At 44.0% G+C, this 25,489-nt stretch overlaps 1 protein-coding gene, 1 long non-coding RNA gene and 1 other non-coding gene across 3 annotated transcripts; 1 reads left to right on the forward strand and 2 right to left on the reverse strand.

Annotated features, from left to right (window-relative positions):
- Positions 1 to 4,916: 4,916 nt before the first annotated feature.
- LOC106571613 (uncharacterized) lies at positions 4,917 to 14,546 on the reverse strand. Its single transcript, XR_001320955.2, has 3 exons — positions 14,451 to 14,546; positions 13,513 to 13,693; positions 4,917 to 6,620 (listed from the first exon to the last, which is right to left on the reverse strand). It is a non-coding gene; the product is annotated as an uncharacterized lncRNA (long non-coding RNA).
- LOC123727582 (small Cajal body-specific RNA 13) lies at positions 13,863 to 14,149 on the reverse strand. The gene has a single exon (XR_006759576.1).
- Positions 14,547 to 14,756: 210 nt separating the features above from the next.
- LOC106571612 (glutaredoxin-related protein 5, mitochondrial-like) lies at positions 14,757 to 24,513 on the forward strand. Its single transcript, XM_014144873.2, has 2 exons — positions 14,757 to 15,201; positions 24,313 to 24,513. Exons 1-2 carry the CDS (start codon positions 14,892 to 14,894, stop codon positions 24,483 to 24,485), a joined length of 483 nt encoding a protein of 160 aa, XP_014000348.1. The 5' UTR covers positions 14,757 to 14,891; the 3' UTR covers positions 24,486 to 24,513.
- Positions 24,514 to 25,489: the final 976 nt, after the last annotated feature.

Below are 25,489 nucleotides of genomic sequence, written 5' to 3' on the forward strand. Positions count from 1 at the left end.
GCCTACGGAGCTGTGAAGGGAACGGCACCTCCATACCTTCAGGCTCTGATCAGGCCCTACACCCAAACAAGGGCACTGCGTTCATCCACCACTGGCCTGCTGGCCCCCCTACCTCTGAGGAAGCACAGTTCCTGCTGAGCCCAGTCAAAACTGTTCGCTGCTCTGGCACCCCAATGGTGGAACAAGCTCCCTCACGACGCCAGGACAGCGGAGTCAATCACCACCTTCCGGAGACACCTGAAACCCCACCTCTTTAAGGAATACCTAGGATAGGATAAAGTAATCCTTCTACCCCCCCCTTAAAAGATTTAGATGCACTATTGTAAAGTGGTTGTTCCACTGGATATCATAAGGTGAATGCACCATTTTGTAAGTCGCTCTGGATAAGAGCGTCTGCTAAATGACTTAAATGTAAATGTAAATGTAATATAATGTCCCAGACAACAACTGATCTGACATCATATTCTTTAAGTACCAACATACACTTTCAACTGGTTGAGAAAGGGAAATATTGTTCCATTCCCCAAACTTTTGATGTTACCATAATTTCTCTGTGGTGACAAAGGGCTTTCCAAGAGTTCATTCTGTAGAGTGGAGAGAGAAGGGGGAAAGGTATTTATGGGGGGGGTCAGAAACCTCACCCAATAGGGCAACGTCATGACAACACAATGACATTCTAGACGATTCTGTGCTTCCAACTTATTTGCAACAGTTTGGGAAGGCCCTTTCCTGTTTCAGCATGACAATGCCCCATGCACAAAGCGAGGTCCATACAGAAAATGTTTGTCACGATCGGAGTGGAAGAACTTGACTGGCCTGCACAGAGCCCTGACCTCAACCCCATCGAATACCTTTGGGATGTATTGGAACACCAACTGGGAGCCAGGCCTTATCGCCCGACCTCACCAATGTTCTTATGGCGGAATGGAAGCAGGTCCCCGCAGAAAACATCTAGTGGAAAGCCTTCCCAGAAGAGTGGAGGCTGTTATAACAGCAAATTGGGCATCAACTCCATATTAATGCCCATGATTTTGGAATGAGATGTTCGATGAGCAGGTGTCCACATACTTTTGGTCATGTAATGTACTTTAAAGGGCAATTCTGCCACTACTCTACCCTATATTCATTATCTCTAGCACCATCTTTCTACATACAGTGGGGGGGAAAGTATTTGATCCCCTGCTGATATTGTACGTTTGCCCACTGATGAAGAAAGGATCAGTCTATAATTTTAATGGTAGGTTTATTTGAACAGTGAGAGACAGAATAACAACAAAAATATCCAGATAAACGCATGTCAAAAATGTTATAAATTGATTAGCATTTTAATGAGGGAAATAAGTATTTGACCCCCTCTCAACCAGAAAGATTTCTGGCTCCCAGGTGTCCTTTATACAGGTAACGAGCTGAGATTAGGAGCACACTCTTAAAGGGAGTGCTCCTAACCGCAGCTTGTTACCTGTAAAAAACACACCTGTCCACAGAAACAATCAATCAATCAGATTCCAAACTCTCCACCATGGCCAAGACCAAAGAGCTATCCAAGGATGTCAGGGACAAGATTGTAGACCTACACAAGGCTGGAATGGGCTACAAGACCATTGCCAAGCAGCTTGGTGAGAAGGTGACAACATTTGGTGCGATTATTCGCAAATGGAAGAAACACAAAAGAACTGTCAATATCCCTCGGCCTGGGGCTCCATGCAAGATCTCACCTCGTGGGGTTGCAATGATCATGAGAACGGTGAGGAATCAGCCCAGAACTACACGGGAGGATCTTGTCAATGATCTCAAGGCAGCTGGGACCATAGTCACCAAGAAAACAATTGGTAACACACTACGCCGTGAAGGACTGAAATCCTGCAGCGCCCGCAAGGTCCCCCTGCTCAAGAATACATATACATGCCCGTCTGAAGTTTGCCAATGAACATCTGAATGACTCAGAGGACAACTGGTGAAAGTGTTGTGGTCAGATGAGACCAAAATGGAGCTCTTTGACATCAACTCAACTCGCCGTGTTTGGAGGAGGAATCCTGCCTATGACCCCAAGAACACCATCTCCACCGTCAAACATGGAGGGGGAAACATTATGCTTTGGGGGTGTTTTTCTGCTAAGGGGACAGGACAACTTCACCGCATCATTTGACGGGGCCATGTACTGTCAAATCTTGGGTGAGAACCTCCTTCTCTCAGCCAGGGCATTGAAAATGGGTCGTGGATGGGTATTCCAGAATGACAATGATCCAAAACACACGGCCAAGGCAACAAAGGAGTGGCTCAAGAAGAAGCACATTAAGGTCCTAGTGTGGCCTAGCCAGTCTCCAGACCTTAATCCCATAGAAAATCTGTGGAGGGAGCTGAAGGTTCGAGTTGCCAAACGTCAGCCTCAAAACCTTAATGACTTGGAGAAGATCTCCAAAGAGGAGTGGGACAAAATCCCTCCTGAGATGTGTGCAAACCTGGTGGCCAACTACAAGAAACCGCTGACCTCTGTGATTGCCAACAAGGGTTTTGCCACCAAGTATTAAGTCATGTTTTGCAGAGGGGTCAAATACTTATTTCCCTCATTAAAATGCAAATCATTTTATAACATTTTTGACATACGTTTTTCTGGATTTTTTTGTTGTTATTCTGTCTCTCACTGTTCAAATAAACCTACCATTAAAATTATAGACTGATAATTTCTTCGTAAGTGGGCAAACGTACAAAATCAGCAGGGGATCAAATACTTTTTTCCCCCACTGTATGTGAAAACGGTGCATTTCTATTATCTGTGGTTAAAAAGACAAGAAAGGTCCTAAAAATGCTTCTGTGACATCACAGTGTAGGATTAAAGGATTTAAAAACGGATTTTCAAAAACCTGCAACGAGTTCCTGGCCAGAGGGACGTTATTTTCTTGGTCCCCACATCACCGCGAATATCAGTGTTTGAAGATCACTGTTTTTAAAATGTTTCAACTTTAGATGATGTCATTGGGTAAAACTTTGTAGCTTAAAAAATGTTCTACTAAACTTAGAAATGCGCTGATTTCACATATATGAACACTGGTATTACACTGGAGGTAATGAGGTTGAAAAGTGGCGGCATTGCCCTTTAAGTAAAGCGTTACCATACTCTAGTACCTTTATCATCTCAGTCATTTTCAAACCCTGGTTAACAACTAACAAACCTCATGGCATGGCTAAAAGAGTGAAGGAACTCAGCACTGATAAGATATACAGTACTGCATATGTTCATTTTAGCCTAACATAGGAACATCTCCTGGGCATAGAATTAGATACACTTGTATTACCATTTCACCTCGCAAACACCTACTCATTCTCCCAGATTTAGCAGTTAATGCCTATTATAACTAGGTACTGCTAACTATCATAACTCAACTATGATATAATCAAACACTTTCAAAACTTTTTTTTAAATGCAGTGACAAAAAGTGCTTACCTTCAATGTCCTCTTTGCCAGAGACAGTTTGGCAGCAACTCTGTCAATTTATGGTCCTGAGAGGATCAGCTGGTCACATTTAATAAATGATTTACCAGACCCACTCACTGACCTGGCTGAACAGGAGATTCACCTGGCCAGGCTGACTAGCTTACATTATGATGGAGCATGGCTCATCCCTCTTGAGAAAAGCACTGCAGGGTTTTACAGATGTTCCAGTATTCTTAGTGCCTTCAAAATAACTCAAAACAATTGAAGAGGTGCAACATCAACAAGTCTGTCATTCTTTCCCTGCATCACACAAAAAAGCTGAATTACTTAATTATTCTAGGTTGTTCTTTGTTTGTAGAAGTCCTGTCATTTCAGAAAGCAGAACTACAATAAATACTTTACCATCTCCACAATGTTTTATGACATTCCACTCCTGTAGACCTGTAGCTGTACAACTAAACTCCATATTGGATCCACCGATTGGCTTATGATGGTGATCTGTCACTGTTGAAAGCTGGGAACAGATTATTGAGCCAACATATTCCTGCCACTCATGAGGGATCTGCTGTCTGATTCATCTTGCTCTATTCTATTCATCATTTTCATCTCCCCGAGTATGAAATATCACAATGTAATCTGTAGGACTCCAGCATGGAAAAATGTAATCTCATTCCAACTCAGAGTATTGTCTCTGTGTGTGTCTTTGTGAAATGTTTGATTCTAAAAGTGAACTCCAGCTTGTAATGTACACTCTTTGAAAAAAAGGGTTCCAAAAGGGTTCTTCGCCTGTCCCCATAGGAAAACCCTATTTTGTTCAAGGTAGAATAATTTTTGGTTTGAGGTAGAACCATTTTGGGTTCCATGTAGAACCCTCTGTAGAATGGGTTCTACATGGAACCAATCAAGGTTCTTCAAAGGGTTCTCCTACAGGGACATCAGAACTGCCTCAGTTCGTCGGGGCACGGACTCTACAAGCTGTCGAAAGCGTTCCACAGGGATGCTGACCCTGAAGTGGATTTAACAAGTGACATCAGTAAGGGATCAAAGCTTTCACCCGGATTCACCTGGTCAGTCTGTCATGGAAAGAGCAGGTGTTCTTAATGTTTTCTGCACTGAGTATATAGCACCTTTTTATTCTAAACGCGATGCCTAAGGACAGGATGACGCTCAATTCTATGCTGGCTCTGTCATTGAAATGATTGTCAATCAATGAAATGATTGAATCTGATATTGACTGGTGATTTAGTTTGTGTAGTGTTCTTTCATCCTAATTGTAAAACAATTTAATTGTGAAATTGTAACGTAATAAAAGTCAGCCCTAACCTGTATATAACATGAAACTATTTTATTAACAGAAGAAAGTTTATCTAAAATATTCAAGCAAAACCAAAACTAAAGCAGAACGAGTACATTCTTACCAGTTCTTTAACAAATGCCCTTTCATCCCATCATTATGGAAATCTACAAAACGCAAACAAGCAGGTGGTTTCTAAATCCGATTTTAATGATCAAAACATACGCTTCAAAGTATCCATTTCAAAGGCACAGACAGTCCACAAATATAGTTTCCGATGCAACATTTCTCAAGTTTATATCACAGGGTACATATTCAAAAGCAAAAAGACAATTTTCCATGATCTGAAAATAATTCTTCATCTTATGATCACCAAACGGACACAAACAATGGTATGAGTGACACAAAATACTGAGGATGTTATATTTCTGTCGGGTCCATGATTGTCCCTATGAGCAGGATGAGGCCTGTGAGCTCATCATACACTATAAGCATAAATGGCCTGTCGAAAGTAATCCTGGAAGGGACATAGAAGTCCAGGGCGATGTCCAAACTCCCCTCCCCCTCTGACTCAGTCTCATCCACCTCTGGAGCCCAGAGAGAGAGGGGGGGAGAGAGATGTGCTGAGAAGATTTGGTGCAAGAGGTCAACACAAATAGGCACAGACACATGCATACACACACACACACACGTACACGTGGATTTTGTATTGTAGATATGTGGTAGTGGTGGAGTAGGGGCTTGAGGGCACACAGTGTGTTGTGAAATCTGTAAATGTATTGTAATGTTTCAGAAATAGTATAAATGCCTTAATTTTGCTGGACCCCAGGAAGAGTAGCTGCTGCCTTGGCAGCATAATAAATACAAATACAAACTGAGGGAAAGTCTAATCTCTGCCCCAAATACTTTCTGATACACTTGTACTAAGCAGAACTTTGTTGGTTGTAAGAATTCCTTATCCTGATTAAATAGCAAATAAGCAGTTTTTTCCAACTATAACAATCTTTATGTATTGTCACGTCAAAGCTTTCCAGTTATCCTCCTACCTGAATGAGTTTCAGGGAATTCTTTAAAGAAACCCCAGAGAAGTCAGCTGATACCCCAAACGCTTTCAGTAGACTTCACAAACTGCAGCATTTCTTCATGAGGAACTTTGGGAAGCGGATTTATAACTGGCTGTGTAAAAATACCAATCAATGTGTTAATGGATTGTGTTTAGAAAGCTGTCTTGTTATTGCATGAGCCCATGTGGTAGGCGACTTGACGCTTACTGAAGCAGAAATAAGTAATTATTGCTGACTCGGGATCAGCTCAGCACAATTCATCATTCTGCTAAACAACACGCACCTCGTGACACGAGTGGGTCTGTAGAAAAGGTCCCTGAACACAGCACACCATCAATCAATATACACCCACCAACAAACACACACCCACAATTCAAACCCACGCATTCACGTGCACATTTACACACACAGAAACACATACACAAATCCATCCACCTGCCCACACAAACAGAGACACCCATTCACCCACACACTCGAACAAACATACACCCACTTGCTCCCTCCTTTGAGGAGAGTCGAGGCCAGTGTACCCAGGATTCAGGTTGGAGCCAAAAGTCCATCCTGGCTGCAGAGAGACACCCCTCCAGGAGCTGAACCTCTCCCTTGGGCAGCAGGAGGGAGGCCAGCCTGGGGAGGCCTGGTGGAGGGGGTCAGGGGAGGAAGGAGGAGTAGGATAGCCACAGCACTGTGGTGGAACAGTTAGCATCATACAGCTTCCTCAGCTCTGTAGACTTCACGGAACATCATGGGAACTTTCACACTCGACGACCCGTTCACGTGGAAACGCCATTGACGGTGTGACGCCTGTCGAATGGACGCTCCCACTTACCTGTAGGGAATTGCAAATATCAAATGCACTGTAGATGACACTTTCCTACCCTGTCATTCAATTACAAACATAGTACTTTCATAATATCTTGATAGGTTTATGTCATATACTGTAGGTCACACCAGTGGTTCCCAACCAGGGGTACTAGGACCCCTGGGGGTACATGGGCCTATCCACAGTGGATACTTGAAAACTCATGAGTCCATAAGGTTACTGGTAAAATGCACAAGAGGGTATTTCAGGGGTACTCTGGGCAGAGCAAAATTCAGTTGGTGGTACGGTAACCAAAAAAGGTTGGGAACCACTGGTCTACACTAAAGATAAAGATTACATGATTTACTGTGCTCAGAACTAATTTGACAAAGAGAATAATTAATCGGATCAAATGTATTTATATAGCCCTTCTTACATCAGCTGATATCTCAAAGTGCTGTACAGAAACCCAGCCTAAAACCCCAAACAGCAAGCAATGCAGGTGTAGAAGCACGATGGCTAGGAAAAAAACTCCCTAGAAAGGCCAAACCCTAGGAAGAAACCTAGAGAGGAACCAGGCTGTGAGGGGTGGCCAGTCCTCTTCTGGCTGTGCCGGTGGAGATTATAACAGAACATGGCCAAGATGTTCAAATGTTCATAAATGACCAGCATGGTCAAATAATATTAATCACAGTGGTTGTCGAGGGTGCAACAGGTCAGCACATTATACTTTTAAAATGTACAAGGTTGATCAGAATTAGTTTGTCTGAGCCATCGTGACTATAGCTTCAGGTTTCTGACCAGCGTATCCAGTGCTGTGTTGTTAACGCTGGCCATGGCCTTCTGGGGTTGGGCAATAAGATTCTTGAGTAACTTCTGGTAGTCTGGTTTTGGCTTCCTGTCCACGTGCAGGCCAATCCACACCATCAGCTGAGCCCCACCTCACCCACCTTCCTCCAGCGGTGTGAGGGCAGACAGCATAGCCTCTCCCCGCTCCTCGGTCGTGTGCCCCAACCCCAAGGTTGTGAGCAGCTCGGTCCGGGTGAAAGTGCCAGAGACCCTGGAGAGAAGACCCAGGGCGGAGGCTGTGGCCCAGCCGGCTGCTGGCAAGGTCATGGTAGGGGCTGAAGGCCAAGGCAGCATTGTGTCCAGCTGCTGCTGCTGCTGGGGGCCCTGGCCCTCCTCTCCGCCCCTGGCGGTCCTCTGGGAGGGTTCTTTAGCAGTGCTGCCAAGGCACTGAATAGTATGCCTAAGAGCCCAGATAGCACTGTTATGCTGTTCATTACTAACACTTAACATTAACACATGGTGAGTGGGTAGCAGAGAGACACTCATTCCCCAGATGGCCCCTTCTCATCGCTGCCTGCTGTGTGTTTGCTGTTTACACACAGAGATGAGCTGAGAAACTTTTTTTTTACTTTGTTTTATGTAACATTCCCTTTAGTGGTAGACCCTCTGCTGCACTGACCTCATACGCAAACTACCAGCCAAATAAATGTGTTTATCCAAAGTATGAACATCTGTCATTAACCATTTACTGTATTTTGACTGTGGACAATGGAGCATATACCCATTATTTTTCTAATATATACCCATTATTTTTCTAATATATATATATATATACACACATTCATGGCATGCTTATGTCCACAGAAGATATAAAAGTAATGTTATGATCAAAGTTTTCTTTTTCAATTTACCCCCAATGTTCAGCTCATTATTTGAATGTGTTTGCGGCTTCTGACGAAGCTTGTTAATACTAGTACGTCTGCTGAAATGTCAATGTGCTTATTAATCACTGCTTGCTTGAACTCAATGATACCCATGCTAATTAACTACCTGGCAGTCAGTTTGTTACCAGGGTTACAGCACTGGAACCAATCTGAGAGACTGCTTACCTGGCCTTATGTTGCCATCTTGTGGCTAAGAAAGCACTAGTGTAATTAACTTAGTTCAGTTGGACTGAGGTTGCTTTGTTGAACTCATTTTATTAAGAGGTCTAGATTAGAGAAAGACATCTCAGACATCCTGCATCCCTAAATGAGGTCCTAAACTGGACAGCTCTCTCAATTTGTTGAGTTCATAGGCATGTACCTTAAACTGGGAACTTTGTCAAACTTATATTCAGTGTAACCATGATTTAATTGAGTCTGAGGTGTCTGTAGAACAGAAGTTCAGATGGTGAGGATGAAGAGACAGTAAAGAAGAATCCACAGAACCAGCAGCAGCAGCTCCAGCTCTGACATCGCACCACAAGGGGGCACCACATTCCTAGAAATAACACCATCGCTGAAAGACTAGAGAAACAGCCAACATAAGTGATTGAAACATGGAGACAACCAGAGCATTGAATTTACCTCGAGTTAACTGAAGGCAATTCCTTGAGACAATTGTAGTGTTGGTGTAATGTTCAGAGTAGAGAATATTCACTGTATGAATGAACATACCCTTATGCCTGGGAATTGCCACTGTTTGCAGAAATCAATTTTTCTAGAAGAGTGAAGTCACTATGTTGATGAGAAGGATGTGTCCCAATCCTCAGTACTGTCTTCTTGTGTGCCCTCCCTGAGATGCACTCCCTCTGTAACCTCCTTATCCTTCAACTTCACAGCGCAGCAGCCTCCCGAGTGGCGCAGCGGTCTAAGGCACTGCATCTCAGTGCAAGAGGCGTCACTACAGTCCCTGGTTCAAATCCAGGCTGAATGACATCTGGCCATGATTGGGAGTCCAATAGGGCGGCGCACAATTGGCCCAGCGTTGTCCGGGTTTGGCCAGGGTAGGCAGTCATTGTAAATAAGAATTTGTTCTTAGCGGACTTGCCTAGTTTAAATAAAGGTTAAATAAAAGTAAAATAATCTCTCTTCACAACCTCTCCTTTCTCCACCTATTCTCCAAAGCCATCCTCTGCATTCACATCTTCCTCCAACCTCTGCCATATCTATGTCTAGCAATTTCTTCTCGGTCTTTCTTTTGTGACATCCAGCCTCTCCTGCTTAGGGACCGTGTGCTTTCCCTCCCACTGCTCCTTGTTACTGCCCTGTCCAGCCTCCTTCAAAACCTCCCCTTCCAATTCCACCTCTTCAGAGCTCTTCTCTACCTCCTCTAAGTTCTTTATTTTCCACTTCTACACTCAATTCTTATTTTACACAGTCATGCAACTTGTCACTGTCCTGTACAATTTCTTCCCTGAGATAATCATCTTCACTCAACTTTTTCTTTCTCTTCGCCGTTTTCTTGCTCCTCCTTGCCAAAGTCACCCCCCCTCCCTCAAAGCTGTATCCTCTTCTTTCTCCTCCTTCAGCACTCACCTCTTCCTCCACAACCACTCTCTCCAACCTCTGCCATCCATCTATTTCTCTGTCGCTTTCCTGTTGCTCAGGGACTGTTTCCTGCGGTTTGTCACCATCTTCTCCAACATCATACACCTCCTTTACCACCTCTTCAAAAAAGGTCTCTTCTCCACTCACGTCTTCATTTAAATATTCCCGTTTGCCACTTCATTGTTAACGCTCTCCTGGATACAGCTCAGTGTTCTGGTCTTTAGACTGGGCTCCCTTCTCCTTCCTTCTCAACAGCACCATTCCTCAGGGTGACTGACATCTCTATACACTGTGGCTCACATTCAGCTTCACTGTATCACCTCTGTTAGATTCAGATCTAATTCCAACCGGGGGTTTGACTCCAAGCCGCTCGCTGTCGGCTCTAACCCTGATATTTATCCACAGAGTTTCCTTGTTCAGGTCCAGAACATAGCTGTACGCGCCCTCGTCTGAGACAGTGTGTAGACGCCTTTCTCTGGGAGAAGTTGTCCTCGTCCATACAGAGCTCGCTGTACGTCTGCTCCTCAGCGGTCTTCTCCATCCAGATCCACACGTCCTTGTCAGCAGAGGGTAGATTGAGATTTAAAAATCCATTTGACTCAGTGTCACTCACAGAGCTCCAAGTATCTTTACTCAGACCCAATGGGGCATTTGACTCCCTGTGAATCATAGTATTCCTGATACACTGATTCCAATCTCCCCTCTGGTGCTTTGAGGGCCATGTTGTGAGAGAGTCATAATGGATACTGGATTGGGCAGACAAAATGTGTTCAGCCAGGGGAGAGGGGGTTATCTGGGTCTCCACTACAGGGCTGGAGGTCCTCCTCATCCATGGCGGTTGCTCCCTGGTCCTCTCCTAAACCAGAGACAGAATCCAGGTCTGGGCTTCTGGTGGAATCAGAGGTCTGGTCAGGGTTGGGGACAGTGGTCTCTGATGGGGGTGAAGGTCTCTGGTGTTGGTTGGTTCGTATTGTCTCTGACCAGGATTCAGCTCATGTCAAAGTCAGATGTATTGTTCTATTGAACAACAAATAACAAATAATTGAAAGCCCTTAGTTTTTTTTATTAAGAGCCACTGTCTTGTCAAAGGCTTGTAAAGACTATTACTCTATACATGTAAATGGTCGGTAGAGCAACATTTGAAAGAATACCGTAGTGTGGAACAATTAGACATGACATTCCATTCATCCAGTCCAGGGTAGTGTTCTAAGAACTGGGACACAGGTTATGGACTGCTCATCTGGAGTAGTGTGTGTGACATTAGCAAAAAGAAACAAGATATTACAAAGCAGAGACTTGTGTCTACTGATGATATACAGTACATCGTTGTGCAGCAAAAGCCACTGGGTTCATCAGATGCATGGTTTCCACTGTGTATTAACAAGGGAGTTCACTCTAGAGGGTGTCAGGCTCCAGTAGTGGTGGGATCCCCCAGGCCATGCCGTGCTATCCTGAAGGCTTCCTCTACATTCTCCTTGGGCTCTCTGGACAGTGTCACTCATGTCCACTAGGCCTGGATCTATCAACTTAACCAGAGCCAGGAAGGACAGGCCACTGCACCAGCTCTGCCCAAAGTCGCGCACCTCCACCACAAACCCGGCACAATAAATAAGGGATAGACCATCAGGGTGTGCAATAAAAGCCGTCATTACTCAGATGACTATACCCGAAAATTGCATTTGTTTACTGTGGGGAACGCACAACAACATAGGCTACTGTAACAGCAAAACAAACAATGTACAGTAGGCCTATATCAGAACACCTCCAGTGAAACATGGCCAATATTAGACCACCAACACAGTAGGGCTGATGGGTCCTTACCAGTTTACACCCTGTCAGTTCCTCCAGTAAAGCCATGAGAACCCTGCCACCCTGAATGTCTGTGAACAAGTCCTCTATCTCCAGATAAAGGGCACACTGGGTGAAAAAAAATATATATATGTTGATCCACATCTGATATCAATTTTTTTCACTACAGTGGTCCTGAGTGACACACTACTCAGCTCATCAATGTCAAATATAAAAATGTCAGGACTACAACTCAAGAGGGCTAGACAGTTGGTTAGTGTAGTTTCAGAGGGGGTGCCTCAACTCTAACCCTGTCCAAGTGCATATTTATCCGCCTGGTGAAAGTCTTCTGGATAGCTTCCCTCTCACCTGAGAGAGATGTTTGATGATGTGCCATTCGTCTGGCATTATCACAGACACTGCAGAGAAAGTTCACACTGAAATATGTGCTATAATGCGTTCAAAACATCCATATGAAAACATTGCACACGACCGTGCAGTAAAGGGTGCAGTCAGTAGGAAAGGAAAGGCAAGCCCTACAGGTGATGGCGCAACGCACCAAAAATATGAAATAAGGACAAATGTGAATGCATATCCATAACACAGTCTATTAAAATACAATCTCAATTGAAAAAGTTTGATTTTATTGAATGCGATTGTTTCTCTTTCAACACCATCTGATAAAAAAAATATCAGAACGATTTAATCAAGCCAAGGACTGATAGGAAACTGAATGTCTGAGGAAAAAGATTTGGGAATCAACAAGGAGAGGTCTATCAAATTATTAAAATGAGCTTGAAGCACATTCAGTCGCCGTTCACTTCTCCAATAGATTCTTCGGTTTCAAAGAGACTTGCATTCGTCTGCCTTGCCATCAGGAAGCTTGGCAATGTCAGACCCTAACGTGAAGAATATCCACATTTTACATTGCCATTATATTTTTTCAGGCTGAACAGGACTAACAATGTCTAACAAAGTAGTGAAATAACTTGTTATTTAGTTCCACATCAATAAAAAAATAAGTTGTGATGTGTCAAACAGAGAATCTAACCTGAACACACTAGAACTCCTCGACGTTATAACCCCGCCTATGGCGTAATCGCAATTAACCTGAACCTGGTAATGCTGTCATATACAATATCAATCTATACACACACACACAAAAGTATGTGGACACCCCTTCAAATTTGTGGATTCGGCTATTTCAGCCACACCCGTTGCTGTCAGGTAGATTTATATATAAAGACATATATAAAAACCTGAGCACACAGCCAGGACTAATCGCCCAACACCAGAGCCTGACCTCACGAATGCTCGTGGCTGAATGGAAGCAGGTCCCCACAGCAATGTTTCAACATCTAGTGGAAAGCCTTCCCAGGAGAGTGGAGGCTGTTAAATCAGCAATGAGGGGACCAACTCCATGATTTTGGAATAAGCTGTTTGACGAGCACGTGTCCACATAAGTTTGAATGACTGAAAGTGTAGACTATATCTATACAGAGAAACAAATGGTGGAGTTTATATGCAGATATATAGACCCTGCCTCTTGTTTGTTGAAAATCTCAAACGTATGTTATTCAGAAACAATGCAAAAGGCTGAAGGAAAATTAGCAAAAGTTTATCTTACCTGAAACAGTTCTGATCTGAATTAACAGCTGAGGAACATAACACTACAGTATGTGCATATAAAATGTGTATTTGCATAGAAAATTAGACACTTGACGATTTCAGATGCCCTCAGAAAATGTACACAAAAAAGTAAACTGAAGTCAATTCTGGAGGTAACTATCAAAAAAGAAAAGGTTACACACCTACAGAGACATACTCTGGTAGCAGCTTCAGAGGGTGGTTTAGGTCTTCATCCAGATTACAGAAGTATGGGAAAACTTTTCCATAGATGTGTGTGAACGTGTTTTCTGTTGACTGGGTAGGAGAAAGAGACTTCTACAGTCCAGCTGTACTCTGATCCTCATGCTTCACTGTGAGGGATCCCTAAAGGAGGACAGGAGAGAGATCGCTCTGACACCCACCATGATCTACACACACACAGGGTTTATAAAAAGTATGACAAAGAAGGTCATTGAATTCCAATGCTGGGTCAGCCAACAAACAGTTGGTGAGGGCCAAAGACTGGATCCCAAATGTACAGATACTAGTGATAGAATGTGGCAACTCGACAGTGCATGACAGGAAAATCTTCTCCTTGCAAACAATGTCTGGTTACCGCACATGGCTTTTTCTTCCTGCTTCAAGAAAGGTGAGGGTACATGTGGTTCCGTCACCGCCGTGGAAAGCAGGGTTCTCCGTGGAGAATCTGTCCAAGGAACATCGCACGTGAAACTCCTGAATCTCCAGAAGTCACGCCTTAGCTTCCTTATTTTACTTTATGCAACCTTGTTTCACCACAAGCAATTGTCCTTGCAAGAGTATATCACAAGGTTGCAAATGGCTGTGCATCTTTAGCATGTTACACGACCAGCAAGACACAGCCACAGGCCCTGGGGTGTAAGGATTAGTCCAAACTAATATTCAGGTAGGTAGGTCCCTCCCCGTTCCGTTTACTTCCGATTAAGACATTTTATGTAACAGAATCGGCGCCCCAATACTTACCTATAGTTAACTAACTAGCTACCTACTCACTCACAAACAAACCCCAAAAAGTTCCATCAACTTGTGTTGTGAAAATATATAAAGCACCGTTTTCATAGAAATACAGTTAGAATAGCGCAACTCATACAATTTTACAAACCTGTGTGGAATGTGTGCATGGTTTCTTTCTACAATCTTCGTTTAAACGTTTCTGTTCTTACCGGAAGCGGAAGCCACTAATGACGTCGTATAACCGGAAGCTTATTTTCACCAATTATGTTAAAACGTTTGTCAGACGATTCTGTTTTAAATATATATATATTATCTAGGACTATAAGTATTATTAAATAAAATGTTTTCGTAAGTTATTTCTTCACCCACGCTGTGTAACGATTGTTATTGCCGTTTACGTGAACCAATGGCAAACGTGCCGGAATTTATGCTGTCCAATCAACGTTCAGATGTAGTTGCTTCCATCTTGGCATATCGAGGTGGATGTTTGCGTCTGAACTGAACTACCATAGAGTTTGTACTGTCTTTGGCTCAACTGTGTTGCTGTCTGTAATTTAACACAATATTTTTCTAAAGTCTAACGAAAACCATGAACAACCTAATTCGGTTAACTGTTCGCTGTTTTCGGTTGAGTTCGTCGGTCTATCTACCGAGGAAAGTTGATGGACAAAATGTGTCGTTGCCAACATTGAAGTCTTCGGCCCGGTTCATGTGTTCGGCGCCCTTACAGACAGATCTTGGCGATATGGTGAAAAAAGACAAGGTGGTGGTGTTTATGAAAGGGACGCCTGCCCAGCCGATGTGTGGCTTCAGTAATGCCGTGGTTCAGATCTTGAGGATGCATGGTGTGAATGAATATGCTGCATATAACGTGTTGGATGACCAGGATCTCAGACAAGGTCAGTACAGCTAGCTACCGTTACAGCTATAACGTAAGCTATAGCTACTGTCACTTTTTACTTCCTATCCTACAGTACTAGCCTACTTTTTTTTTTTCAAGCCTTGATATATTTGAATTTTTTAATAGAAATTGTTTCAGTAAAATTACTAATCTCTATATGTGGCTGGCTGTATGTATGGTACATTACCCTGTCCAAAAGTAGTTGTGCGCCTTTTAAAATGCTATATTAGGTTCAAAGTTTTATCTGTGTTCTGCAGCAGGTCAAAGAGGGCGTGGTTCATGTCAACGTTAAGACGACTTATGCAATGACATTTATTTGGCTTGTATTCGCAATTTCTGTGACTAGGTAGTATCCTTCATTTTTACCATGGCTGTTGCTATTCAATGGGTCTAGGAGAGACATTGTGTAGCAGCCTGAACATAGGGAAATGCCTACTTCCAACATAAGTGTGTCAGAATTGTGTCAGTTGTGGTAGATTCATCTTGCAACACCAGCACACTGCTGAAATTGGGACATAATACTAATAGGCTGACCACGCGAGCGTTACAAAATAAATTTAGAAATCTATGTTATTAAATTATTGCATTACCAAGTGCTAAAATAGAAGTCCTTTCTATTTCTGACGCAAATCACGCTGCAAGTCCTGCCTCTCCCATCTCCTCATTGGTTTATAGAAGCAGGTACCCACGTGCCATCTCCTCATTGGTTATACCCAAGTGGGTGATTGAAAGATGAACTGTGTTGCTGGTCGGTGTAGTAATACTATGAAAGTTTAGATGCCAATCACCATATAAGTTCAAAGATGAAAAGCCTGGAAGGAGGAGAGATGACTAGAAACGATTCGGTTGACCGTGTTTATGTGTGGATTAATTGTCGGAGTGGAGGACCTTGTGCATTTCAGGTAAAATAACTCAATGTTTATATCCCAGGACAAATTAGCTAGCAACAGTAAGCTAGCTAAATAGGACAAATTTATCTAGCAAGTGCAAGCTAACTAGCTAAATTGCCATAAATGTTTAATGCTTTTCGACCTGTTCCCAAATTTAATGTAATTGGTTCAGAGTTTGTTTTGATATTTTAACCTGCATGTTGTGATCGCGTTTGGTGTAGGAGGACAAAATAAATTAATGTATGATGGCGCACGCTCGCAGCCGGTTTGGGTTCCGTGTTAAGATGGTGCCATACTGTAGAGCAGCCGTTTTGCGAGCTCCGACCCAACTTTGCTAATTAGTGATTATTTTGCCATTTATTGATACTTTATTTTCACGCAATGTATCCGCTATCATTTCTTATAACCGACAATAACTTTTGAACATCAGATCGGCTGTTACTTAACTCAATTCTTACTTCATTTACATTTAAGTCATTTAGCAGACGCTCTTATCCAGAGCGACTTACAAATTGGTGCATTCACCTTATGATATCCAGTGGAACAACCACTTTACAATAGTACATCTATATCTTTTTTTGGGGGTGGGGGGGGGTAGAAGGATTACTTTATCCTATCCTAGGTATTCCTTAAAGAGGTGGTGTTTCAGGTGTCTCCGGAAGGTGGTGATTGACTCCGCTGTCCTGGCGTCGTGAGGGAGCTTGTTCCACCATAGGGGTGCCAGAGCAGCGAACAGTTTTGACTGGGCTGAGCGGGAACTGTACTTCCTCAGAGGTAGGGGGGCCAGCAGGCCAGAGGTGGATGAACGCAGTGCCCTTGTTTGGGTGTAGGGCCTGATCAGAGCCTGAAGGTACGGAGGTGCCGTTCCCCTCACAGCTCCGTAGGCAAGCACCATGGTCTTGTAGCGGATGCGAGCTTCAACTGGAAGCCAGTGGAGAGAGCGGAGGAGCGGGGTGACGTGAGAGAACTTGAACACCAGACGGGCTGCGGCGTTCTGGATGAGTTGTAGGGGTTTAATGGCACAGGCAGGGAGCCCAGCCAACAGCGAGTTGCAGTAATCCAGACGGGAGATGACAAGTGCCTGGATTAGGACCTGCGCCGCTTCCTGTGTGAGGCAGGGTCGTGCTCTGCGAATTTTGTAGAGCATGAACCTACAGGATCGGGTCACCGCCTTGATGTTAGTGGAGAACGACAGGGTGTTCTCCAGGGTCACGCCAAGGTTCTTAGCACTCTGGGAGGAGGACACAATGGAGTTGTCAACCGTGATGGCGAGATCATGGAACGGGCAGTCCTTCCCCGGGAGGAAGAGCAGCTCCGTCTTGCCGAGGTTCAGCTTGAGGTGGTGATCCGTCATCCACACTGATATGTCTGCCAGACATGCAGAGATGCGATTCGCCACCTGGTTATCAGAAGGGGGAAAGGAGAAGATTAATTGTGTGTCGTCTGCATAGCAATGATAGGAGAGGCCATGTGAGGATATGACAGAGCCAAGTGACTTGGTGTATAGCGAGAATAGGAGAGGGCCTAGAACAGAGCCCTGGGGGACACCAGTGGTGAGAGCACGTGGTGCGGAGACAGATTCTCGCCACGCCACCTGGTAGGAGCGACCTGTCAGGTAGGACGCAATCCAAGCGTGAGCCGCGCCGGAGATGCCCAACTCGGAGAGGGTGGAGAGGAGGATCTGATGGTTCACAGTATCAAAGGCAGCAGATAGGTCTAGAAGGATGAGAGCAGAGGAGAGAGAGAGTTAGCTTTAGCAGTGCGGAGAGCCTCCGTGACACAGAGAAGAGCAGTCTCAGTTGAATGACCAGTCTTGAAACCTGACTGATTTGGATGAAGGTCATTCTGAGAGAGATAGCAGGAGAGCTGGCCAAGGACGGCACGTTCAAGAGTTTTGAAGAGAAAAGAAAGAAGGGATACTGGTCTGTAGTTGACATCGGAGGGATCGAGTGTAGGTTTTTTCAGAAGGGGTGCAACTCTCGCTCTCTTGAAGACGGAAGGGACGTAGCCAGCGGTCAAGGATGAGTTGATGAGCGAGGTGAGGTAAGGGAGAAGGTCTCCGGAAATGGTCTGGAGAAGAGAGGAGGGGATAGGGTCAAGCGGGCAGGTTGTTGGGTGGCCGGCCGTCACAAGACGCAAGATTTCATCTGGAGAGAAAGGGGAGAAAGAGGTCAAAGCACAGGGTAGGGCAGTGTGAGCAGGACCAGCGGTGTCGTTTGACTTAGCAAACGAGGATCGGATGTCGTCGACCTTCTTTTCAAAATGGTTGACGATGTCATCCGCAGAGAGGGAGGGGGGGAGGAGGATTCAGGAGGGAGGAGGAGAAGGTGGCGAAGAGCTTCCTAGGGTTAGAGGCAGATGCTTGGAATTTAGAGTGGTAGAAAGTGGCTTTAGCAGCAGAGACAGAAGAGGAAAATGTAGAGAGGAGGGAGTGAAAGGATGCCAGGTCTGCAGGGAGGCGAGTTTTCCTCCATTTCCGCTCGGCTGCCCGGAGCCCTGTTCTGTGAGCTCGCAATGAGTCGTCGAGCCACGGAGCAGGAGGGGAGGACCGAGCCGGCCTGGAGGATAGGGGACATAGAGAGTCAAAGGATGCAGAAAGGGAGCAGAGGAGGGTTGAGGAGGCAGAATCAGGAGATAGGTTGGAGAAGGTTTGATCAGAGGGAAGAGATGATAGGATGGAAGAGGAGAGAGTAGCGGGAGAGAGAGAGCGAAGGTTGCGACGGCGCAATACCATCCGAGTAGGGGCAGAGTGAGAAGTGTTGGATGAGAGCGAGAGGGAAAAGGATACAAGGTAGTGGTCGGAGACTTGGAGGGGAGTTGCAATGAGATTAGTGGAAGAACAGCATCTAGTAAAGATGAGGTCAAGCGTATTGCCTGCCTTGTGAGTAGGGGGGAAGGTGAGAGGGTGAGGTCAAAAGAGGAGAGGAGTGGAAAGAAGGAGGCAGAGAGGAATGAGTCAAAGGTAGACGTGGGGAGGTTAAAGACACCCAGAACTGTGAGAGGTGAGCCATCCTCAGGAAAGGAGCTTATCAAGGCGTCAAGCTCATTGATGAACTCTCCAAGGGAACCTGGAGGGCGATAAATTATAAGGATGTTAAGCTTGAAAGGGCTGGTAACTGTGACAGCATGGAATTCAAAGGAGGCGATAGACAGATGGGTCAGGGGAGAAAGAGAGAATGTCCACTTGGGAGAGATGAGGATTCCAGTGCCACCACCCCGCTGGCCAGATGCTCTCGGGGTATGCGAGAACACGTGGGCAGACGAGGAGAGAGCAGTAGGAGTAGCAGTGTTATCTGTGGTAATCCATGTTTCCGTCAGCGCCAAGAAGTCGAGGGACTGGAGGGTAGCATAGGCTGAGATGAACTCTGCCTTGTTGGCCGCAGACTGGCAGTTCCAGAGGCTGCCGGAGACCTGGAACTCCACGTGGGTCGTGCGCGCTGGGACCACCAGGTTAGTGGCAGCGGCCACGCGGTGTGAAGCGTTTGTATGGCCTGTGCAGAGGGGAGAGAACAGGGATAGACAGACACATAGTTGACAGGCTACAGAAGAGGCTACGCTAATGCAAAGGAGATTGGAATGACAAGTGGACTACACGTCTTGAATGTTCAGAAAGTTAAGCTTACGTTGCAAAAATCTTATTGACTAAAATGATACAGTACTGCTGGCTGGTGAAATGGGCTAGCTAGCAGTGGCTGCGTTGTTGACTTTGTTTGAAAGTGTAGCTGGCTAGGTAACCTCGATAGTTTCAGTACTACACCTTATCATGATACAAAGGCAACTAAGTAGCTAGCTAACATAACACTAATCAAGACGTTCCTTTGTAATGTATTTCGTTTCTACAATGCTGCTCGTCGGTAATAGTTGGCTAGGTTTGGAAAAATGGCGTCGCGGGGGACGAAAATAGCTGGCTAGCTAACCTCGATAATTACTCTAAACTACACAATTATCAAACTATGACAAAGACAACTATGTAGCTAGCTAACACTATACTACTCAAATCGTTCCGTTGTAATGTATTAGTTTCTACAGTGCTGCTAGTCGGTAGAAGTTGGCTAGCTAGCAGGGGGGTTTGATGTTGACAAGGTGTGTTGACTAAGTCTGGGGAACGGCGTCGCGGGACGAAAATAGCTGGCTAGCTAACCTCGATAATTACTCTAAACTACACAGTTATCTTAGATGCAAAGACAACTATGTAGCTCGCTAACACTACACTAATCAAATCGTTCCGTTGTAATGTATTAGTTTCTACAGTGCTGCGAGTCGGTAGAAGTTGGCTAGCTAGCAGTGTTGACTATGTTAGGTGAACGGCGGCGGACGAAAATAGCTGGCTAGCTAACCTCGATAATTACTCTAAACTACACAATTATCTTGATACAAAGACAGCTATGTAGCTAGCTAAAAAATTGCTCAGATCAAACAAATCAAACTGTTGTAATGTAATGAAATTTAATATTACCTGCGGAGCGAAGTGCAGCACGACTACTCGCTCTGTAAGTCCGACCTAATTTTCGGGGTATCCAAGAGGAAACGCCGGCGTTAGAGGCAAGAGAGGAGGAGTCCCTTCGAGGTTAACCTCTCTGGGATTGTCCCACCTCGACAACAGCCAGTGAAATTCTAGGGCGCCACATTCAAACAACAGAAATCTCAAAATTAACATTCCTCAAGCATACAAGTATTATACACCATTTTAAAGACACTTCTTGTTAATCCAACCACAGTGTCCGATTTCAAAAAGGCTTTACGGCGAAAGCACACCATGCGACTATGTTAGGCCAGCGCCTAGCCACAAAAAAAACATACAGACATTTTCCAGCCAAGGAGAAGACTCGCAAAAGTCAGAAATAGCGATTTAAATTAATCACTTACCTTTGATCTTCATCTGTTGGCTCTCCCAGGACTCCATGCTACACAATAAATGTTCAATAAATTCCCACTATGTCCAAATACCTCCGTTTTGTTCGTGCGTTTTAGTTCAGTAATCCAAAGGCACAAAGCGCTCTCACAACATTCAGACGAAAAGTCAAAAAAGTTCCATCAAAGTTCGTAGAAACATGTCAAACGATGTTTATAATCAAACCTTAGGATCTTTTTATCATAAATGTTCAATAATATTTCAACCGGACAATACTGTTTTCATTAGAAAAGAAAGGTTCGCTGCTTCCCCAATCAAAAGCCCTGGATTAACACAGGTTGACGCTAAAATAAAGGACAGGGCTACCACACGGAGGACTATCGCAGACAACAACTCTGAGGCTACGGCTGAGGACTGGAACAAATACAAGACGTCCCACTACGACCTCCGCAGACTCATCAAACAAGTAAAAGGACAATCTAGGAATAAAGGCCCTGATGCATGTGGCAGGTGTACAGTCTATTACGGATTACAAAGAAAGACCCAGCTGTGATCTGCCCAGCGATACCTCTACCAGTCGAACTGAATGCATTTTATTCATGCTTCGACAATAACACTGTGATGTGCGTGAAGGCCACCACCAACCTAGAGGCTGATCTCACTCTGAGGCCGTCGTGACTAAGGTCTTAAATCATGTCAACACTCAAGACTGTGGGGCCGGACGGTATTCCAGGGTGCGTTCTCAGAGCATGTGCAGAATAGCTGGCAGGCATATTTACGGTCATTTTCAACCTCTCCTTATCTCTGTAATCCCCACATCTTAAGCAGACCACAATCATTCCTGTTCCCAAGAACACTAAGGCTTCATGCCACAATGACTACCACCCTGTAGCACAGACATCTGTAATCATACTTTTACTTTAAAAGGCTGATTATGGCACACATCAACCACAACCTCTCCCTCAACGTCAGTAAGACCAAGGAGTCCACACACGTGCACAGTCGTGAATAAGGCATGAAAGGTTTGGCATGGGCCCTCAAATCTTCCAAGTTCTGCAGCTGCACCATTGAGAGCATCTTGACTGGCTGCATCACAGCTTCGCATGGCAACAGCACCGCCCTCGATCGCATGGCCCTACAAAGGGTGGTGTGGACAGCCCAGTACATCACTGGGGCCAAGCTCCCTGCCGTCCAGGACCTCTAAATCAGGCGGTGTGAAAGGAAGGCCCGGGAAATCGTTAGACTCCAGCCACCCAATAGACAATTCTCTGCTTCTGCACAGCAAGAGGTACCGGTGCATCAAGTCTGACACCAACTGGCTCCTGAACAGCTTCTATCCCCAAGTCACAAGACTGCTAAATAGCTATCAAAATGGCTGCACAGACTATCTCAGTTGACACTTTTTTGCACTCTCTATGCATACGCACAGAACTCTACACACTCGCGCACACTGACACAACGACACACACTCCATTTGCTCAAACACAACATGCACACACATTTATACTGACTCTACACACACACACACTCACATACATACAATCATCATATATGTGGCTGCTACTCTGTTTATCATATATCCTGATGCCCCTATAAATATCTACCTCTATTGCTCCAGTATCCCTGCACATTGTAAATATTGTATTAGAACTGACCCTGTATATAGCTTACTTGGTTCTTGTGTTCATATTTTTATTTCTTGTGTGTTCTAGTTCTACCTTTTTGTCTGTTATTTTTAGTATTATTGATTACGGCATTGTTGGGTTTAGAAAGAAAGGGATTTCAGTGTACTTCTGCACGTGACATATGAAAATTTAAACTAGAGGTCGATAGATTATGATTTTTCAGAGCCGATACCGATTATTGGAGGACCCAAAAAAAAGCCGAAACCGATTAATCTGCCAATTTTTTTATATATATATATATATATATATATATATATATATATATATATATGTATGTATGTATGTATATATGTGTATTTGTAATAATGACAATTACAATAAGTGTTCATTCAGTATTGTTGTAACTTAATATAATACATAAATAAAAATCGATTTAGTCTCAAATAAATAATGAAACATGTTCAATTTGGTTTAAATATTGTAAAAACACAGTGTTGGAGAAGAAAGTAGAAGTGCAATATGTGCCATGTAAAAAAGCTAACATTTTTAGTTCCTTGCTCAGAACATGAGAACAAATGAAAGCTGGTGGTTCCTTTTAACATGAGTCTTCCATATTCCCAGTTAAGAAGTTTCAGGTTGTAGTTATTATAGGACTATTTCTCTCTCTACCATTTGTATTTCATATACCTTTGACTATTGGATGTTCTTATAGGCACTATAGTATTGCCAGCCTAATCTCGGGAGTTGAAGTAATAAACAGCGCTGTGCTTCAAGCATTGCGAAGAGCTGCTGGCAAGCGCAGGTAAGTGCTGTTTGAATGAATGCTTACGAGCCTGCTGCTGCCTACCACCACTCAGTCAGACTGCTCTATCAAATATTTAATCATAAACTTAATAATAATAAATACATAAATATGAGCCTTAGGTCATTAATAAGGTAAAATCCGGAAACTATCATTCCGAAAACAAAACATTTATTCTTTCAGTGAAATACAGAACCGTTCCGTATTTTATCGAACGGGTGGCATCCATAAGTCTAAATATTGCTGTTACATTGCACAACCTTCAATGTTATGTAAAGAATTCTGGCAAATTAATTAGCCTTTGTTAGGAAGAAATGGTCTTATCACAGTTCGCAACGAGCCAGGCGGCCCAAACTGCTGCATATACCCTGACTCTGCTTGCACAGAACGCAAGAGAAGTAACTCAATTTTCATAGTTAATATTGCCTGCTAACATGAATTCCTTTTAACTAAATATGCAGGTTTAAAAGAATATACTTGTGTATTGATTTTAAGAAAGGCATTGATGTTTATGGTTAGGTACATTGGTGCAACGACGGTGCTTTTTTTGCGAATGCGCGTGTTAAATCATCACCCGTTTGGCAAAGTAGGCTGTGATTCGATAAATTAACAGGCACCGCATTGATTATTTGCAACGCAGGACAAGCTAGTTAAACTAGTAATATCATCAACCATGTGTAGTTAACTAGTGATTATGTGAAGATTGATTGTTTTTAATAAGATAAGTGTAATGCTAGCTAGCAACTTACCTTGGCTCCTTGCGGCACTTGCGTAAGAGGTGGTCAGCCTGCCACGCAGTCTCCTCGTGGAATGCAATGTAACGTCCAAAAATACCCATTTGTTATGAAAACTTGAAATCGGTCGACCTCTACTTTAAACATAATGGAAGTGTTGGATGGATATTGGTAATAGTTACACGTGAACTCTGTCTCTCTTACAGGAGTGAAGGACTTCTCCAACTGGCCCACAATCCCGCAGATTTTCTTAAATGGCGAGTTTGTGGGCGGCTGTGACATCTTCCTACAGATGCACCAGAACGGAGACCTGGTAGAGGAGCTCCAGAAGCTGGGGATCCGCTCTGCACTGCTGGACGCCGAAAAGGAATCCAAGTAGACAAACCCGTCGGTCGGTGTCCAGTCCAGAGAAAGCTAGAGGTTGACTGTATTGCCCAGTCTCTGGTTGACTTTTAGGCCCGTTAACCCTGCACTTGTGTAGATCTGAGAGAATTGGTTAGATATACTTGTAAGCCATATAGGGGATGGTCCACCTTGTAAGCCACATAGTGAAAGTTCTCCAAAGACACTGGCAAGGTGGAGCTACTAGAATGTATAGTCATTTAGCAGACACTCTTATCCACAGCGACTTACAGGAGCAATTAGGGTGAAGTACCTTGCTCAAGGGCACATCGACAGATTTTTCACCTAGTTGAATCGGGGATTCAAACAAGCGACCTTTCGGTTACTGGCCCAATGCTCTTAAACGCTAAGCTACATGTCCAGTAATTTCAGATCTACACAAGAGCCTAGGCGGATAGGGGCTAAGGGTTAATTTGGGATTGGGCATTTGAAGTGGTGGCTGAGCCCCAGTGTCCCTTCCACAAGCCCTATAAGAAGGTGTGTGTGATACTATAGAACTGAAGACCAAACTGCCCTCAGGTGACTAGGATATGAGATGTCAAACCATCACCCATATGATATCTCCAAAACCCACTGCCTGTACTGTGCCTTCTGAAAAGTATCCACACTCCTTGACTTTTTCTACATTTTGTTGTTACAGCCTGAATTTAAAATGGATTAAATTGAGATTTTGTGTCACTGGATTACACACAATACCCCATAATGTCAAAGTGGAATTATGTTTTTAGACAGTTTTACAAAATAATTAAAAATGAAAAGCTGAAATGTCTTGAGTCAATAAGTATTCAACCCCTTTGTTATGGTAAGCCTAAATACATTCAGTTGCATTGACTCACTGTGTGTAATAAGTGTTTAACATGATCGTTGAATGACTACCTCATCTCTGTACTTCTAACACACAATTATCTGTAAGGTCCCTCAGTCAAACAATGAATTTCAAACACAGATTCAACCACAGTGGCCAGGGGGGGTTTCCAATGC

This window comes from Salmo salar, chromosome ssa15 (assembly GCF_905237065.1).
Source record: "Salmo salar chromosome ssa15, Ssal_v3.1, whole genome shotgun sequence".
Taxonomy (NCBI): Eukaryota; Metazoa; Chordata; class Actinopteri; order Salmoniformes; family Salmonidae; genus Salmo; species Salmo salar.

Bases quoted from the DNA above. Each gene is read 5' to 3' on its own strand.
- LOC106571612 (XM_014144873.2), top strand. From the start codon at position 14,892: ATGAACAACCTAATTCGGTTAACTGTTCGCTGTTTTCGGTTGAGTTCG. The intron at 15,202-24,312 runs GTCAGTACAGCT...TCTCTCTTACAG, and splicing joins TGACCAGGATCTCAGACAAG to GAGTGAAGGACTTCTCCAAC.